The following is a 21,211-nucleotide window of genomic DNA, read 5'->3' on the forward strand; positions in this document are numbered from 1 at the left end:
CAACTGCTCATGGTATATATATCTTTGTTGATTCTCCATAAAAAATCCCAAGAGTATTTCAACAAATGGTGTATTTTGGAAAGAAAAAATGATTTTAACATCCTATCCTCATGCAAAGTCAATGGGTAAGTTTTGGAACCCTAGGCTTTTACAATTGGTCTAAATGGAGGGTCATTAATATTCTTACATACTTTGGGTATACTGAATATAGAAACATAGAAGCAATTTTGGAGTACCTGTTCACCAAAAAGTTAATCACTCATTTTAAACTTGTGTGTGTGTGTGTGTGTGTGTGTGTGTGTGTGTGTGTGTGTGTGTGTGTGTGTGTGTGTGTGTGTGTGTGTGTGTGTGTGTGTGTGTGTGTGTGTGTGTGTGTGTGTGTGTGTATATATATATATATATATATATATATATTTATATATATATATATATATATAAATATATATATATATATATATATATATATATATATGGGTCTACCTGATAATATAGAAAGCCGACATCAATGAAGACAGATTCATCGAAACGACATCCATGAAAACCCACTTCATCGACAGACCTGATGAATGAAATCTTTCCCAGGGTAAGTACTAAGTCATCCAAGCACACACAAAACCAACACTGGAACACTCAAAACCCACACAGTTGGGGGGCTATGCCCTGCACCCCCCCCCCGAATTAAATATACCAACTTTGGAGATCACACTACAGTTTGGGAAAGGGCAAACTTCACCTTCACAGCCAACAGGTTACTTACCCTGGGAAGGATTTCATTCATCCGGTCTGTTGATGAAGTGGGTTTTCATGGCTGTCTCGATGAATCCATCTTTGATGATGTTGGCTTTCGATATTTTCAGGTAGACCCATATATGTATATATGTATGTAGTTTTCTCAAAATATCACTTATAGCCCGGGAATAGCTCATGGTTTCAAAAATAACTATACCATCCCCTTTATCTAGTTTCATCAAATGACCTATTCTGTCGTTCATAAGAGTTTTTAACAACAAAGTCTCCTCCTGCTTTAAGTTATGAAACTCATGGCCCAATCTTCTAGTATTCTGTTGGTATAAGTCTGAAATATAAACTTTCACAACATTCTGCACCAACAAGTCACAAGGTGCATTAGAAATACTATTTTTCTGAAAGGTGGTGCTAGCAAGTTGAGGTGGTTTTAGCCTGTCTTTAAAATATAAAGCTAAAGTGATCTTTCTGGTAAATAATTTAAGTTCTAATATGGCATCAATACCATCAAGTTTTTTTAGGAGCAAAAGAAAAATCCTTCTCAAACAAGGAGAAATATTCATCAGTAATGTCTAGATGGCTGTAGTTAAATATGTCAAAGCCATTTTTCTTGATTAACTTTCCACCATAATCATTCATGGTCAGTCAACCACTCAATGTAATTAAATGTAGGGCTCAGAGACCCTCCCCCTGAGATTCCCTCTCCCTCTGCAGTGATAGCCCCTCATAGACCTTCTTTACTGAGGCCAAACTTGTGCAGAAGAAGTAGGGGTCCATGCTCCTCCCCTGTCCATGAGCCTCTATGACATGCACTCAGAAGGGTACTCTAAAGGGTCGACTTCATAAGCTCTTGTTACATTCCCAACATTATCATTGTAACTTAAAACTACATTTTCATTCACACTAAATTGGGAATCATTCTCCCTCTTCCCCTTCCCCTCCTTTTTTTAACATTAGTCGAGTTACTGCTATCCTTCCCCCCAGATTGTAATAAATATGCCCTATTTGCTCTATATTGTTCCTCATCCCTTTCTAATTTTGTTTTGTCTTCATTTTTTTCTCTGTGCCCCATTAGTTGCCCACTTTGTTAAAAATACAATCATATTTGTATCAATAAAATTAAAAAATAAATCAGCAGTAATTTTATTGTTTAGTTCCTCTACTTAATTCAAAAGTTTTATAATTAAACCATTGTTGTGGTTGCACATGGTTTTAAAAAGCTCAAATTCATATGTCATAAGGTCTTTTAAAACTACTGAACCCTTTGTAACTCTGTTCGGAAATTTGTAACATCTGAAACTTTGCAGAACAACCTTAAGACTTATACATTCATTAAAATAGACTTCCAATTGCAAATTAAATAGTTTCATCAGGTTTCTTTTCAAAAGTCTTATATTGTCTTCCACAGCAGGCAATTCAGTACTTGAATGTTAAACATAAATGCATTATTTAACCAGTTGCCAAAATTAAAGCAATTAGAATATTTTAAGAAATGTAAACTCAAAGGTAACTTGTTCTTGATTAGAACCTTCTGTTCTGTTCGTTCTTGCACTACACCACATTCTTACACCTCCTCAGGATAAGATAAAAATGTACAAGTTTAGTATGGATGACTTATATTCTGGGGAAATTTCATGGTTATGTGCTTTGATATGTATTGCATTCATTTTTCTTCACATCACCATATCTTTTGTAACACTGCATTGTGTTAATTATATGCACAGAAAGGAAAAATCAAAAGAACTTAATGAAAGCATTTCTTTTTTTAGTGTCTTGAATGAAAATGCTTAGATGTGGGGAATGTTTTACATGTTGAATTTTTCCACAGTTGTATTTCTGTATTAGTATTGACGCAGATCACTTTTTCATTTCAACATTCAAAATGCATCAGTCCTTCTAAACTTTTTTTCCTTAGTTTCTGATTAGCTGACTGTTTTGGTCCATGACACAATGAAAAAAAAATACACACAAAAGAAAAGATGAATTCACAAGTGCCCATTGCATAATCATACCCCATTTTAATCAGATATATAGACTATAGTTTTCTCATTGGAGCTGTCTTTAAATATTTGATTTGTATTTCTCTGTCTGCTGGCTTGTAATTGGACATGAAAACTGCATGTTCAAGTTAAAAGTAAATATGTACTTTTCTTCACGTTGTACTATAACCTCAATAATGTATGTTTTCGTCAGTGTTATGTTTTTGGTCACCACTTCTTTCTGTTCAATGAGTTACCTATGAATAATACTATAATATATACACAAGTGTTATTGTTCTGTTAAGAGAAGTATATTATCCAGTAGAAAAAAAATCTCCTCTCTTTCCGAGCAGGATTTGTACCTCAGAATGAAAAATGTAACTATGGCACCAAAGTTACTGATAAAATTCAGACATAAATATATTGTTATTCTGTTAAATTTCACAGCTATCTAACAAACACATACACTTAATCAAAAGCAAAATAATCCAACCAGTTACAAAATGCATACAAAACATCCAGACCATACTTGTCAACCATTCCTGACTTTGCTGAATGTCACTGATTCTGCATATTTTTGTCCTGTACTTCTTAACATTTTTGATATTCTTGTAAATCACTAAAGATTGCAGTCAGTCTGTTATGCCAGACATTAAGAATTTCATACTTATTGTTCAGAAAATACATGTTGATGCAAAATGTTTAGTTCTTTAATATTTTAAATGAATTAGATTAATTTTAAAAATGGTCCCCAATGTTGGGCCTTTGCCCTACCGTCATTATCTGTGGCTTTGTCCAGAATTCTTTTACAAAAAAGTTAAGAGGTATGAGCCAGAATCTAGCCACCAATGAATAGAACCTCTAATAGACAGGAGATAGCCTCCTTGTCCTTGGTTGAGTGCATACATATTCCATAAATGGAATACTAACAACCTTTTTAATAAGCTGCTTAGGTCATTTGTACACAATCCCTTCAATATGTTGTCAATATTATCTCTCAGTTCTCCTCGCTGTAGCTGTAAGCATAATACCACTGTATCTCTGACAAAAGTGTAAACTGTCTTCCTGAGTTCTTATGTTCTGACTTTGACCTCTTTTTGTGTACCCTAATATACAGAATATTACATCTCAACTAGCTTCCATCCTAATCCGCACCCCTGAGTTTATCTGCACCACCAGAACACTGAAGAGCTCTTTCCCATAAAACAACCTCACTAACTGCCACCAAAATATCTTACATGTGCATCGCCAAGCACAGGTTAATGCTAAAAGCTCTGTCCTGTGCATTTCCAAACGTATGCCGACACTATAATATCTTCACTGTGCATTCTCAAACACAATCTAACACTAAATCTTTCATATTGTTGGCCCTACATAATCAAACTCTCCCTCTCTCTCATCACCTTAGAAATGAATTCAATTGTAGTACTTTAACAAGAAAATTAAAAAAAAAAAAAAGAGTTTGAGTAAAGTAACAGAAATGTTCTATGATTTAACAGGCAGAGTTGTGTGTTCTAGTCACATCTATATTTTCGATAATCATAACTGCGTGATGCCTTAAGTCAGTTGTGTGCAGCTATGCTATGTCCTGTAAAGGGTTCCGAATGCATATGTTGTCTTATGAATGAGAAGCCTTGGATGTCTGACTTCAGATATGAAAAATAAATGGTAAGTAGAAGGTAGGCTATGAAGGCACCTTGCAGAACACCACTAGGAACATTTCTGTGATGAGAGGAAACGGTGAATTCTGTCAGTAATCCAATTTCCTATCCAGTGTACGATGTAAAGGTTAGCAATAAAAATGAGAGGAGAGAAGAGCTTTTCTAGGCTACTCACATCGGAAATCATACCAAAGGACTTGGCAAGGTTTAAAAAGGCAGTATGGATGACCATGACAAATAAATTAGCCAGGCTGATTGGACATGAGCTGTCCTCAACAAATCCAAATTGGTTAGGGTCAAGGGTTGGAAGTCCAAACTAGCTAGGGTCACATTTTTGATCCTTGCATTATCAAAGTGAAAAGCAAAATACTTCCACAATTGCATATATAAGATTCAAAGGACAGATGTATATCATTTAGAAAATAGTCAATATTTAGGAATATAGCTATACAACAATTAGATTGTTATTGCACTTATAACGTGAGCTAAAATGGTTAAAGTGATAGGCGAGCTTGAAGATAAGAAGGACTCCACAGTTGGTGAGAAAGGCTTCTATTTACTTTTTTGAGTGGATTTGGACTGGGAAAGTTATAGTTTTAGTATGCTAGTTTAAGAGAACCAGAATTTGGGCAGTTTACATTTTGGATGTTCTATTACACTTTTCTTTGGCATTGGTATATGTGAACTCAGGATGAAAGTCGACAGGGACATTTAAAAAAGTGAAAAAAAAATCAACAAAACAACATAAAAATATTAAATGATCACTTGATCCTCCCTGTATGACTCGTACCTGCTGTCCTTTGTTCCAGCTTCCAAACAGCAGATGAATTCCCTTACTCAGTTCTATCCCTTCCTGGCCAGCCTTCCAGGCCTTGCACAACTGATGTGACCTCCTATCCCTGATGCATCAACCAACAACACCCACAGACACTTTTACACTGCACCAGGTGATTAATACTAACAGGGGACATACATTTTGGTACCAAAGTGAAAACAAGAGCTAGCATGAATTTTGGTGCCAAATTAAAAAATGCTGGTTTCACACTGGAAAAAGGCAGATGTCTTATTTAACGCACCATATAGAGAAATGATTCTATGGTGTGTGAAAACAGGAAAATTAACTGTAGGCTTATACCTTTGGAGAATGCTTGTATTATTTTTAATGCACCTGTCTTAGAGGGCAACTATTTGAATGTGTGCTAAAATATCACATTTTACTTAAAGGTGATTTCTGAATAGCAAATTCTGAACTGGAAAAAAGTCTAACTTAGGAAAATCTAATACTGAATTTCTGACATATTCTGAAGAATAAATAGAGAGTATGCTCAGAACTTAGCACATTCAGACTTCATTAACAGATTCTGTTAGAAAGGGGATCTTTGTAAACTTACCTATGTATTTGTTATTCTGAGACAATTATGTAATGCTGATGCAAACCACTGAAAGAATTGTACCAAATACTGCATTAACTCTTTATATTGAGGACTATTCATTGAGCTCTGTCTTATAAGAAAATTTCACATGTTCTTCCCCTCTGAGAATGGACAGCGTGTCTGTTACTTCTGAATCCCACACCATTGGCTGTATCCCTGAAACCTTATACACATTAAATAAAGGATGCTGATGTTAGGATAGGTCTTATTTTGTTTTCAGCAGTGAACATTATTACTATTTACTGACCGACAATATGAATATTGCTGTACTAATGCCTATGTTACTAAAATGATCATCCCAAAACTTGTGTCCACATCTCAGTGTATGCCACAAATTTGGAGTTGGTAGACTCAGTACAGTGACCGATATGTACATGTCCAAGGTTTCTGTTCTATGGGAATCTGTTAGCTGATTCTATGCTTTGGTTCTTTTGGTTGTTACTACCAGTCTCTGGCTTGTTTCCTGATCTTGTTGACTTATCTGTAGACATAAATGTAACTACACTAACACACGTGGGGATATATTGGCAATGTGCCAACTAGTAGAGTCCTCTTTCAGACAGTGCCATTAGTGTAAAGGCAAAATGACACCACTTTGTGTAATGGAGAAGCATTTGATTTTCCCCATTGTTGTGGGACATTGGAGTAGGTGTATTAAAAGATTAGTTTTGAAGAGGACTGGAAGTGGTTTCAAAATATGCTTCTGAATTACCAGCATTTGCTGAAAGAGTATTTAATCATTCAACACGGATCTGTTCTATTCTTGCCTATTCTCATTTGAAAACCAGCTTTTTTTTGCAATCCTTACTCATTCCTCCTTCACTTTTGCATAAGCATCCTGCTATAGCAGTAACTTCAGCCTTTTTGGAGTAACTGCTTTGTGCATAATTACTGTTAATTCCATTATGTCCACACATTTCCTTTTGTGATTCAGCTTTGAATCATGCATGTGCCTCTAAACTCAATTGTACTCTTCAAAAAACATTTTTATACTCAACTGTGTGCATAATCTGTGAAATGTTATGTTAATGTACAAAGTAGAGTATTTTGTAAAGTAGGAAAGTGGCCTTATTTATGAATTGTTTTTTTTCTATAAATTGGTAATTATTTTAAAATCTCAAGACATACATTCATGTGTTCCAAGATGTAAATACCAATATATACTTTGTACAAGATTGCCATGTATTCATGTATTCTCTTTTCTGCAAAGTGAGTTGACCTTGGAGTTGTTATATATATATATATATATATATATATGTGTGTGTGTGTGTGTGTGTGTGTGTGTGTGTGTGTGTGTGTGTGTGTGTGTGTGTGTGTGTATATATATATATATATAAGCTCAGAGAACCCCTCCATGATAGGAGCACAAGCAGATTGATCTCTGCAAAAACATAAGTTTAAAGGAGAACACCGATGTTCAATATTATTCTTCTGCTATATTTTCAGTCTTTTATTTCAGTATCTCTGGACTTCGCAAAGTGAGTCTTGCAATTTCCCCAGGTAGCCATTTAAATCAACATCACATATTTGACTGACATAATTAATTTGCTTCATGGGTTAAACACATTACTTTTAGACCTCATTTTACAAGCCAATAATGTCAGTGAATTGTTTCACCTCAAAGTGGGATTTCAAAACTTTTGTACTTAAGCAGCCTAAATGAAGGGAAAATAACACAGTGATAGTTTACATATTTTGTGATGTAAGGTCCTGTTGATGCATGCTGAAAACATGTGACAATTAACTAAAGAGTGCAATAAACATTACCCAATAAAACACATTCATCTTCATGGCTGTGGCAACTCTGAATATGTTTGAGTTGAACTTTCAACGTCTTTATTACAAGGGCCCCATTTGAGGAAATATGGCGATATCACTGTTCTCTGAAAGTTGATCCCTGGATCCATTCCTTCTTTCAAAACACAAGTGCTTGATTCAAACAAATTTAAAAACAGCTTTATGAAAATGTTGCATTTCCACTCTGAAATCCCCCAAAAGAGGAAAAATTTGTGCATGTTTATGTACATGTGTGTGTGTGTGTGTGTGTGTGTGTGTGTGTGTGTGTGTGTGTGTGTGTGCACGCGCACGTGTGTGTGTGTGTGTGTGTGTGTGTGTGTGTGTGTGTGTGTGTGTGTGTGTGTATGTGTATGTGTGCACATATGCATTTGCATGTTCTTGGGTGTCTGTACCTCTGAAGTTCTGGGCAAAATTGCAAATATGTGTGATTCTTTGCGACTCTCTTGCACATACGTGTTTGTGTATTGCATTTTCCCCAAGTAATCATGACCTCAGAGGTGATTACAATATGTAACAGGAGATGATGGTGAGGTCAAGCCTCTAGAAGAACCTATTCTTTCAGACAAGTCGCTATATGACTAATATGACTGTATGACATCGTGGGAATACTGTTCTATGTATTTGTAGGCAAATGTTTGTCTCTAGGATACCCACAACATCACCATTGCTGTGTGACATAACCTGTATAAACTTACCTGCACTAACACAGTTTTTCATAGGGTAACATACCTGTTACTGAAGTGGTCCAGGTCTCGAGGCATAATATGAAGCAATGTCCATAATGTCCATATTTACTTATGTATTTATTCATTTATCTAAGATTGTTTACTCGGGTAGAATAATGATTAAAAGTGACCAATTTCAGGCTCAGCCAGGGCACAATAAGACAAAATTATATAACTGCAACAAGCAAAGAAAATGCACCAAATATTTTACAATATATATATATATATATATATATATATATATATATATACATATTGAACAGAATATTAAGGCAGAAATTTCAGATTTTAAAATCACTGTTGGATGATGTCAGTGGAGAGCTGATGCAACAATAATATATGTGAGAATAAGATAGTCAAGATAAATATTTACAAACATACAACATAGAAATGTCTACCAATTCAATAGCTTATTATGAACAAAAAGGAAAGCATAGCATTCACTTTATTAAAATGCATTTACATGAATTATAAAAAAAAACCAATAGGACAGATTTTCTCAAAACAATACCAGACTACTAGCTTCAGTGCCTCAGACATATAATTACTGCAACCTAGAAATGATACATTTTATATGCATTATGCAAGCCTTCCATCAGTATCAAACTAGCATCCAATAATTTAACATACAGTATTAATTAGAAACAGGGTTTCAACAAGTTGCAGGAAAACTTTAATAAAATTCTATAAATATATGATGTGTTATTCAAATACAGCATAGCCAATATTCAAATCTGTATAATGATTAACATATTAATATGAACTGCTTTATATATACATAGTAAAAAGGATCCTTGCAAGCAGATCTGATGTGGAAAGGGCAGGATATTGCTGACATCTTGTGGCCCAAGTTAAGAATACACAATTACAAAGAAATAGCTTAAATATTATAAACCTTTAAACTCCCAACAAGCAGTTATGGGTTTGATTTGTAATTAAAAAAAATGATAAAAAGATATGTAGCACAAATTAGTGTATGTAGTGTTGATCTACAAAGGATAGCCTTCTCATCTTATGAAAATATCTGAATTCATTGTTAGTGCATTAAGAATACAGTGATAGTGTTACTGCGCTGAACATACTATCTGTTCTTATAAAGTCTAGCAGTACTTGTTGCCTATACTAGAGTCTCCACTACCACCCACAACCATGTTCACAAAAACCTACTCACCATTTAGTGTCTACCCCCAACCCCTTATTTGTGCTCAGTTTATTTATTTATACCCAGGGATGCCCCCTCTCCACCATCCCTGTAATGCAAAAATAGATATTTTTTGACCACACGTGTCCTACCATTATCCCATTATCTATTGTGAATGTTCAATGTCCATGACATCTTCTTAGTATTGCAAAGTTTACTGTTGTTCAGAGGCACCCTTTTTTCACTTCCTCTACCATGTTAATATAGTGATGATGATCTAGGGATCCCCAAATCCCATCTCCTGCCTGTGCTGAACTGCTCTGATGTAGGTGCATCTCCATGAACTACATGATGATTCAGAGATGAAACAAAGGAATTTGGCACAATGGACATCACTCCCATTTGGCACCCCCCATGTTGTTCCAGATTATTCATGACTATGATGGTGAGATCTTAATGACAGATTATAAACTGTCAGTCTTTTAAATAGCATTAAGTCATTAAGCAATCACAATTATGATCACTTTAAAAGAGTGCTTGTAAGCTCTTTAAATATTTATCTGCTTTTTTGTTAAAGCAGTGCTGCTAACAAAAAAACAAAAAAGACGGGGGATAGGTCAACAATTAGTTTACAAGCTGTCCATCTAATAGCTGTTTATTGGAGAGCTTGAAAGCTGCCAAACATTTTTCTAAACATTCGGCATTTCTGTCAAGTTGACACTTTTGGGACATGCGCCCCATTTGCCTCCACCCTTACTATGTCACTGACTCTTAAGTATTTCCGTGTGTCAGATTACTGTTAAAGCATATTAATGCACTTTTGCATTCCAGTGACAAGTGATCTACCTCTAAAGCCTAGGTGTTGTACGGTGTCAAACACCAAAGATATATCCAAAAGAATTCTGACAACACTTGCCCTTTATTAAGTTTGTATCTTCTCTGTTTGGTAACTGTACATAGTGCAGTGTTTATTAAAATTTATTTTATTTATTTTTAATTTATTTTACATTTGTTGACCGGGCTGGTCCAACTGGATATATGTCCATTTTCAGCAGAGGCCCGGGGAGAAAAGCTCCATATGCAAGCATTTGTAATATCAGGTAAAACATTAAACATGGTTTTAATATATATGTCAAAAATCATTAGATATTAAAAGGCAGAAGTTGAGAAAATAGAGAGTGTATTTTGTTAAGAGTTTCTTAAAGCTAGAGAAAGTAAAAAAGAAAAAAAAATTTCTAGTACCTAGATACCTGAGGAAAGGTAGTTATTTACAGCAGAGAAGTTGAGAGTACCTAGATACCCAAGGTAAGCTAGTCAGGGCTGCTACAGGGGCAGAGCCAGTGGGTTGTGAGGTGTGTTTTGAGTTGGGATTTGAAGCAGGGAAGGGGGGAGATTGCTGTGAGATTGTGAGGAAGAGTGTTCCAGGTTTTTCCTACTGTGTTGGAGAACAAGGATTTGCCAGCTGAGTTAATGGGTTTACTAGTCGATATAAGTAGTTTGTCGGAGGAGCGAAGGCTTTTAAGACTGCAGTATGGTGTGATGAGTGATGTGAGAATGGGTGTGTTTATGGGATTGTAAAGGATTTTGTGGGCTAAGGAGCTCTGGTGAAATAGAATTTGGTTTTGTAGCTCTAGCTATCGTAGTTGCCTTAAGTTTTGGCAGTGGTGAGTTTTAAAAGTAGAATTAGTGGCAAATCTGGCAATATTGTTGTAGGCAGCAGACAGTTTGCTGAGGTTAGCTTTGGACACTGAAGTGTAGATGGGAGAGGCGTACAGGAGAGTGGAGATAAGATGGGTCTGGGCAATGGAAGTACTGGCATGTGGAGTAAGGAATGGTTTAATTCTATAGAGGGAGCCTAGTTTTCTGTTAACTAATTTTATAGTATTGGTGATGTGTGTGTCAAAGGTCAGATTGTTGTCTATTTCAACTCCGAGAAGTTTGGTAGTTGGATCGGGTGATATGTCCGTGCCATTACTTGATGTGACACAGAAATTCAGTGGAGAGGATTTTCGGGTTGGTGAGAAGAGTAATCATTTGTTTTTTTTGGGTTCAAAATTAAGCATCGTTTGAGGAACCAAATTTTTACGGTTTCAAAAGTCTTTTGGGTGAGAGAGTGCAGTACAGAGGGGGATGAGGCAGAACAGATTAAAGTAGAACCATCTGCATATTGTATACAGGTGGCAGGAGAAATATGAGTATGGAGATCATTAATGAAAATTGAAAAGAGGAGAGGGCCAAGAATTGAGCCCTGGGGGACTCCTAGAGTAATGGGGAGGTGGTTGGACAAGTTATTTTGCCACCTCACTGCCTGTTTTCTGTTGTGCAGGTAAGAGTGGAACCATTTAACTGAGCTTGTGTCAAGTGCAAATGATTTAAGTAAGTGTAACAAGATTTTGTGATTGACCATATCAAAGGCTTTGGATAGGTCAATAAATATAGCAGAGCTAAGGGTATTATTGTTCCTGTTTTTATTGATGCAGTCTGTGAAGGAGAGGAGGGCAGAGGTGGTGCTATGGTAGGGTCTAAAACCATGTTGACAATTGGCTAGCAGATTGTTAGTTAACAGGTGTTTCAGAAGTTGCTTTTGGACACATTTTTCCATGATTTTAGCAAGAGGAGAGAGCAAGGCTATGGGTCGGTAGTTAGAGAGTTCAGTTTATTTTCCTCCTTTATGAAGGGGAATAATATGAGATATTTTCCAGAGAGAAGGAATGTAGCCTTCTTGAATGGTTCTGTTAATCAGGATGGAGTGCATTAGCAGCAACTTTTAGATACATAGCAGGTAGATGGTCAGCAGATGGAGAGGATGGTTTAAGTTTATATAGCAGAGAACGAATGAGTGTAGAGGGAACAGGTTGAAGTTGAAATGTGGGAATGGAAGTGTTAGAGCAGGAGGAAAGACAGGAGATATCAGGGGAGAGTTGATTGGAAAGAGACTGGACAGTTTCAGTAAAGAAGGTGTTAAAGGCGTTGGCAGTGTGTTTGGGGTTATATTGGGAGGTGCCTGCTGGGCTTGGAGTGTCCGATTGGCCAGGCTTCATGAGATTATTTATTCCTGCCCAGAACATTTGTGGGTTATGCAGGTTAGCCTGTTGCAAATGGCAGTAGTAGTTTCTTTTATCCAGAATTACTGCTTTTTTTGTAATGTTTCTTATTTGTTTAAAGTTGAGATGGTCTGTGGGATCTTTAGTACTGTGGTATTTGGACCAGAGTTTATTTTTCAAAATAATCTTGTGCCTTGTATCCTTTGTTAGCCAAGGGGCGGCTCTTAAGGAAAGTCTGATGGACCTTGTGGGAGCATGTGTGTCAAGAATATATAGGAATTTAGAGTTAAAATATGTCACGGCATCATCCAGTGGGAGGTGTTTAAGAGGAGACCAACTGCAGGACCTAAGTTGTGCTTCAAATCTATCAGAGTTAAAGGTTTTGTTTGTTCTAACCATTTTGTATTTTGTGAAGTTAGGTTTATCAGTTTTATGTCTAATTAGATAAATAAGGGCATGGTCACTTATATCATCAGGCAGTGTACCTACTGTATATGTTTGGTGGTGGCTATTTATCAGAATCCAGTCTAAAATGCTTTCTTTGTTGCTAGGTTTATTTCTTCTGTTAGGAGAGAGAATAGTTTGTGAGAAACCATGCAGATTTAAGAGGGTGGAGGGGTAAGCTGAAGAGCAGGCATTCCAGTCTATATTGAAATCTCCAAGGACTATTGTTTCTTGCGGAAATTGTATGGCCAGCCAGCTAAGGATTTCTTCTAAGGTACTACTGTTGTTGCCTGGGGGCAGGTATATGCAGCTTATATAGATGGATTTGAAGGCATTAATTTGGAGTCTGGATATAAAGATTTCAGCATTACTTTTGGAGGGAGGTTTATCCTGTAAGGCAGTGATTTGCATCCCTGATTTATAGAGGATTGCAACCCCACCACCTTTTTTTGTAGTGCGGTCAAGTCGATGAATGTTGTAGCCAGGGGGAATGATCTCTTTGTCCTGAGTTACTGGTTTAAGCCAGGTTTCAGTTAAGCAAAGGATGTCGAATGAGTGTGCATCAAGTAGTGCATGAAGGGGGGCAATTTTATTTTTAATACTGCGGATGTTAAGGTGAGCTATTATTAGAGAGTTTGAGGGTTTGGTTAGTTTATTTGAGTTAGAGGAGAGAGTGGAAAGTGGGTTTGCAGCTGTCACCTGCTAGCAGAGAGAGGATTAATCTTTTTAACCAGTCAGAGGGTTTAGGGGAACTGAGTAGTGATTTTCTGTCATTTTGATGGGAGTAGGTAATGTGAATCTTTCTATGAAATTTTGTAGCTAGCTAGCTGGGAGAAAGTATGAAGTTAAAACAGTGGTGAGATGAATTTATGGTAGTTAAAGTTATGTGTTTGGAGAGAGTATTCGCTTCTGAGAGGCTATAGTGTTCATAGGAAGTTAGAAAGTAGGGTATAATAAGGAAAGGGAGAATTGAGAATGTGAGGAGTTGTTTTGAATGTAATGATGTTATTAGAGTAGGCATAGCGACAGGAGAGTAACAAGGAGTTAATTTGGGAAGATGAAGAGATAATGAGAATAGGAGATGGATGTAATTGTGGAAGTAGGTGTGGCAGGTAGATGGTTTTAAGTGGTATAGGGAAGGGTGTCAGAGTGATTGGAGGAATACAAATAGTGGGAGTGGTTAAGGAAGTATAAGTGTAGGAGCACTGGAGGTGGGTGGGAATTGGGAGTAGGGCAGGGGAGCGGAGTGAGCCCGCAGGGTGAACGGAGCGGGTACAGACAAAGGAAGGACAACAGTCAGAAAACAATCAGGAAAGCAGCTAAAGTAAGGTAAATGAAGGTGGGTGAGAGAAGTGACAAAAGGTTAGGTTATGCTCGAACTGAGAACTTTAATAAAAAAAAAAAATTAAGTGGGAGAGAAAAGGAAAGGTTTAGAAGCAATGTTTTTATCAGCAGGAATAGTAGGTAATAGTAAGGTAAAGGGAGAGAGAGATTCAGGTAGAATAATGTTGCAAGGTTAGGGTGCCCTCTAGTGGACACAAAGTGGAAGTACAGAAGAGATTACTTTGCAGGCAAGAGCTGGGATGAGAAGTAAAGGACAGTGTGGTTTCTTAGGGATTCTTCCAGGTGGCCTGGGATATTGTGGTGGGCAAGTCAGAAAGGGAGAGGGGGCAACTAGTAGTAGGGAGAGTGGGGGTGAGGCTATTATGTGTCCAGGCTAAACTAGCGACACTGGAGTTGAGGTTACAAAAAAACAGAATACAAAAATCACTGCTAGACAAAGGAACACATACTTTCTGGATTCCTTTTAAATGCAGGGTTCAGAGGTGGGAAGCCCAATTTCTTCAGAAAAACTGGGGAAGAGGCAGAGGAAGGTCCTTGATATATGTTCTTGTTCACCAGGAGAGCTTCAGTAGATCCAGGGAGTAGGGTTTAGTTAAATAGCTGGAAGTAGTAAAAAGGGGTTGAGAGTAGAGTAAGATAAGATGGCAAATTGTAAAGAAAAAGAATGTGTTAAGCTAAACAGTTATGCTAACACGTTAATGGCTCTAAACATTATGTCTTATATGAATATTCTAAGCATTGCAGCTGTAATATGATAAAGTGTAGAGCTATGAGCCAACAGTTCCATTAAACACATTCCATAATGGTAGAAAACAAGACTGTTAAAACCAGAGGCAGTAGTTTACAGAAAACCCATTAAATAAACTATTCAGCGCAGGAGATGAAAAACTTAGATGGCTACTGTGAAACAGACACAAAGTGGGAAACAAACTGGCATTAATATATTCAGCCTATATAGAAACATCAAGAGCAGCTACTTGTATGTTTGCATAATGTATTGTTGTTAAACTGTACTATAAATATATTGCTTTTAAATTGTGTGCTGCAATCCGCTCGAAGGAATAGAGGGAACAGAGCACTGGGTAAAGAGGTGTAGCGTAATATGTAGAAGTAAGGACTAACTTAGTCCAGGGTGAGTCTGTGTGTTAGAATAAATAACCTAAGACGCAGCTCTAGGCATGCCTCTGAGGTAAGCACGCTGTATGGACAATAAAAGATCTTGGGAAGGGACAAAACTATGGTTCACCAGATCTGTGTCAATCCCTTAGCCAAGGTGTTTAGGATAGCAGTTCACCTGTAGTTATTTGGTTCTAATGAATCACCTTCTTTATGAAAAGGCAAGGCGCATGCTTCCTTCTGCAGCAGACAAACATTTCACTCATTCATGCTTCCATTTATGAGAACAGTGCAAGGAATTACCAAAAGGCTTGCGGCCCGGTTTATACATTTTGAGAATAGACCACACAAGCCTGGAATAACACAACCTTTAGTTTATATTAGGGCATGGCCGGCCTTAGGCATAGGCCAACTAGGCGGCTGCCTAGGGCACCGGTCTAGCAGGGGCACTTTTCCAGTATTTATTTGGTGTAGGTAGACCAGGATGGGGGCACTAGGTAATGAATTGGGGGGGCGCCGTGGAGCCCTTTTGCCTAGGGCACCAGTTGACCTAGGGCCACTCCTGTATTAGGGACTTCCTGATCACATATATGTTAACTTTCTTTTGGTGGACTAAGATATAGGGCCCCTTAGTGAGATTATAACAGCCAATAAATGATATTCTAGACATATGTTACTGCCTTTTCAAAGAAGATATGCAGCTGTTCAGCAGTATCTTCATCACAGATATTAGTACAATGGCAGACAAAGGCATTGCATCCAAGCTGATTCTTTAGTCCAGAAGCCCTTTTGTAAAATATCATGGAGAATGTCACAGTCACGTTATGCATGATTTTTGAAGACAAGGTTTGTTTTCATTCTGTTTGATCAGGGATAGTTTTAGTAAATATCCTTCTCGTTTATTTGTTGTGTCCACTGAGAAGAACCAAGCTAGTCCAATAGAGCTTCAAAGCTTGGAGCAAGTGCAAACCTTAACTGCACTCTCTTCTTTAGTGTCATATATAGATAAAATATAGTCATTATAATAATCTGTGTATATACTTCTGACCGCAGAATGAATGTTGTTAAATAACTAATTCTAGTGCCTAATGCAATTTCTTTTTTGCTTCTAGGGATTTACTTGCAATTAATGATTTACTTGCAACTCATAAATTCATGTATCTACATTCAAGGTGTAAACTGTGTATAATTCAGTCAGTGGATGTTTATTCTGAAACTTCCTCAAGACCATACTTTGACATATGCTTAACAGGATCATAGGAGATTACTAGGCTATTGACCAAGAGGTCATTTCAAGCCTAGCATTTCATCCCAATGTAATACCATAGAAATGTTAGTTAATACCCAAGATTGCATTTAGTAATGGCTGCCATAGGATCATTGGAGATTACTAGGCTATCGACCAGGAGGTCATTTCAAGCCTAGCCATTTCATCCCAATGTAATAGCATAGAACTGTTAGTTAAAAGCATGTTAATTTGAGGATTTTCACATGGGCTACTTACTACAGTAACCTCTGCTATACTTTTATTTCCCTGATGTTATAAATACATTGTTTTTTTTTTTTTATACCCCATCAGTCTGTACCTTCCCTTTGGAGAATAACTTTACAACTCACCACAGTTTTCATATATACTTGTTTATATGTTATTTGTGTGTTAACTGGGGGAGTGATCTGATCTATATGGTCCCATTTTAGCCACTGCTCAAGTTTAGTCAACAAAGATGAACAGCAAATTTATATATGATATGAGGCAATCTGAATGAGTAGTGGAAATTATAATGGAGTGAAACAGATGGCCACCCAGAGCCCACAGTTTCAGGGGGGCCATGGCCACACCCAAAAAAAATTAACTTATTTGCACCTACTGTAGCTCTACCTGCAGAATAAAAAAAATGCATAAAAATGTATATTTCTGTCTTTTCTGCAGACTAATCTGAAGCAACATCCAGGTGCCCCCCCCCCCCCCACACACACACACACATATACACACACACACACACACACACACACACACACACACACACACACACACACACACACACACACACACACACACAAACACACACACACACACAATACAGCTAAGTGCAAGTTCCACAGTAAATAAAAGTAGTTGCAGAAAACACCTCAGAACAGTTATATAGGAATTAATGCAAGGTCAGCTGCTTTGAAGTGCTGGAAATTATTTAATTCAAGAACTAAGATAGAAAGTATTTTTAAGTGAGAATTGGAGCATTTATCTTGGCTGGCTGATGATCAGGTCATGTTTGGAAAGCACTGCAAAGAAAGCACGTGTGTGTGTGTGTGTGTGTGTGTGTGTGTGTGTGTGTGTGTGTGTGTGTGTGTGTGTGTGTGTGTGTGTGTGTGTGTCTGTCTGTCTGTCTGTCTGTGTATATCCGCGCAAGAGAGGGTGGAAGTTTTCTTACACGATTTTGAAAGTTTTCCAAAGTCAGCTTACACAAAAACATTAAAATAATAAAGACAAGTTTTGCAATAACACTTTTTATGAGCTTAAAGGTGTAGCAACGTCTTGAAGATTTGAAGATTATAACATCCAACAAAAAAGGATATGCAGATCAGAATATTTGTAACACAATTTCTCTGACCTTTGTTTTGCTGACATATATAACAGGATAGCTAAAGAAAATTGTGTGTGTGTGTGCATGCGTATTGAGTATGTGGATGTGATTGAGCATTTATTTATGCATTGCTGTGCATATCATTATTCGAAACAGTGCACGATGATACACAAGTAGCTTAATTCCAAAATATCATAATTTGAACTCTTGGCTTTCTCGTAGAAAGACTGACTGAAATGACTAAAGTTAGAGTGCTTAACATCTTCAGTTCTTGAACTCTAGCTGAAATGACTCTGGTGATGAGAAACTCATTGCAACTCAGTTCTTGATCAGAAATATCCCACAGGCTCATTGCAGAATGTTGTTTCAAGAGGTTAAACCTAATGACAAATTAGATAGCTTAGGTGACATCACATTAACTCACTGCTTCCTACACGCCTTTGATACAGTCTCCCACTTGGGTATCTGTTAGAAAAATGTGTATTTGAATACATGAGAAATGCTAGTTTAAAAGCAAAGTAGTATATAATGCATTTTATTCTATTAATCATATAGTAGTAAAATTAATTCATGTCTAAATGTGAAGTAGTTTTGAAACTGCAGTGTGGCTTGAAGCAAAAGCTGATCCCTGACCCTGACATAATGCTAGCTTAGCAAGTTTTAATGTTTATGCTTTTCACAAGTGATTATCTGCTGGGTCAGGAAATTAAATGTGTGAAATAATGAAATCTTCTGCTCTTCATGTAAGAATGAGATGGCCTTGTATATGTGTTACTTAGATATCACGCAGCTGTGTGAGAAAGTGTAACAGAACAAAGACATGCATTAAAAGACTGAAGCTGCCATTGTATTCAAACTGATATGAAACCTTGAATAAGTAACTTTACAGAAAGACATTATGACTGACCAGCTGGATAGCAAGGCCGTATTGTATCTAGAGGAAAAGTTTTTTAAAACATACTGCATCAGCAGATTAAAAGAATAGAGGCTTGTAAGCTAAAGTGATGTAGATGCCCTGTGACATATCACATCAGAAAGGTGGGCATAGCTAAATGTTAAACCTATATAAAATTGTGTGCTTCCTGTTTCATGTCAGACAAAATTCTGTACTTGTATGTTTTTTTGCCTGCTGTTGTACACTAGTAAACTTTTGAATCTGAACCTCCTGTGTATTGAATTCTGATTTTTATTTAACAGTTTGGTCCTTTCGAGACGGAATTCCCTTGGTAAGCTGCAGATCAGAGCATATCGGTGGTTGAATACTGCGCAGGAGAAGTTACCGAAATGGTTCTTCTTGAGTGAAAAGACCTCCGACTGAATTGTCGTGTGTAAAGAGGCTGGCCACTTTCTGATCTGTGGCCGAAGAGCGGAATTTGAACGTTTTCAAAACCAGGAGGCTCAGGTAGGAAGAATTTGCCTTTTTTCTGTTTTAGATCAGGGACTAGTTTACAGTATATTGTTGTCAAGATTTGTTTTGCAGATCAGGGACAAAAGGAAGTACTGTATATTTGGTCATAGATCAGGGTAACAGAATAAGGTAGACAGTTATTCTAGATAAACTGTAAACAGGAACTAAGAATTTGATATCACGTGATAAAAAAGGGTTACGTAACATTTTCTTTGACATGGGTAATCAGTGCACTAAAACCTTGCGAGATCCGCCCCTAACCGAAGACGCAAAATACATGCAATTACAGCGTTCTGATAACGTTAGGTATTATATGAAATGGGTTAATAAATATGAATTTGATGGTAAACTAGATAAAACTTCACTAGTTAAACTCCTTAAACAGCTTAAATCTGATGCAGGAGGTCAGGCAAAAAGGCAACACCAACTAGGCATTCCTCAAGCACACAGGTGGATTGAGGAAGCAAATCGTAGGGAACAGAAGCTTAAAAATTCAAAAACATTATTTTTAGACAAAGAGGATAATAACTTGGTAATAGCTACAGCTCCTCCTCCTCCTCCCTTACCCCCTCCCTTACCCTTTTCAGGATATGAAGCGAGTGGACAGGCTGGTCCGCCTCCGCGTTATCCTGATGTTTCAGTAAGACCACAACCATTTGTTAGAGATACTATTGGGACTAGGTCCCGAACATGTAAAACACATAGGGACACAGAATCATACCAAATAGAGAGAAATCTACAGGATGAGAGTGAGGAAGAAATATGCCCACTTATAGAAGTTCCAAATCCTCAGGCAGGACAGGAAGGGCAGGATCCAACACTCTTAGTATATAGACCATGGACACTGGAAGACATCCGGAAGGCTACTGAGGGAATCCCCCATCCGAAAGTTAATTTTACGAAATTTTTAGAAGATTTACAAGGCATGAGGTTAAGTTACCACTTGAATGGGGAAGAAGTAGAAAAAGTAGTAAGACAAATTATAGGTCCAGATTGGCACATGATTTGTGGCGCCTGGAATCCTCGTAATGCAGAGCTCAGACCACTCCCACATAGTGACGCAGAGTTAGACAACAGAGTGAAAGGTCTGACAGACCGAATCTCTGAGAAATGGAAACCTAGAGCAGACTGGACTTACATTAATCAATGCATACAACAGGAAAATGAGACAATAGATGGATATTATGCTAGATTATTAGAATGTTTTAATAATCATAGAGGTATGTCGGTTCCTGAGAACCAAACGAATGACTCCCCGTATGAACAACAATTAAAAAATGCATTTTTTAAAGGTTGCATTGCACCTATTAGTAGCTTCATTACGAAGCATATGATAGATCATCGAACAGGGAGGCTATAAGCCTTACTCGAATACGCTAGACATGCTGAGAGACATTTTAATAGTAAAAAGAAAAAGAAGGCACAAGTCTTCACTGCTGAAGATGGAGCTGAAGTATTTGTATTACAGTCAGGTAAAAAGGGCAAGAAGAATGCCCAGGGAAACAAACAGTCTGGCAAACGATCAGAAGATTTTGAAGAGAGGAAAAAGAGAGGTGAATGCTTCAAATGCGGGAAAAAAGGGCATCTAGCAAGGGATTGTAGGCAAAACAAGAAGGTAATTACAGAAGATAAAGGAGATGAGGACTGACTATATGATAGTGAGGATACATCAAGTGAAAATCAGAAATCATCAGGAAAACTTAATAAACAGAAAGTAAATGTAAATGTGATAGAAGGAGTAGAGGAAGTGCAAGTAGATATGGAGGATGAAGAAAGTGAAATTTTGGACTTAG

The 21,211-nt window shown here is 37.3% G+C and overlaps 1 protein-coding gene across 1 annotated transcript in view; it reads left to right on the forward strand.

Moving 5' to 3' along the window:
- Positions 1–21,211, forward strand: part of LOC122801324 (extracellular calcium-sensing receptor-like) — a 277,128-nt gene that overhangs the window by 166,983 nt on the left and 88,934 nt on the right. The window contains exons 6-8 of the mRNA XM_044070866.1: positions 14,221–14,236; positions 16,141–16,178; positions 17,871–17,879. Of these exons, the coding sequence (XP_043926801.1) occupies positions 14,221–14,236; positions 16,141–16,178; positions 17,871–17,879 (63 nt within the window). The remainder of the gene's footprint in view (positions 1–14,220; positions 14,237–16,140; positions 16,179–17,870; positions 17,880–21,211) is intronic.

Source organism: Protopterus annectens, chromosome 4.part1 (genome assembly GCF_019279795.1).
Source record: "Protopterus annectens isolate FY-2018-M chromosome 4.part1, PAN1.0, whole genome shotgun sequence".
Classification (NCBI taxonomy): domain Eukaryota; kingdom Metazoa; phylum Chordata; order Ceratodontiformes; family Protopteridae; genus Protopterus; species Protopterus annectens.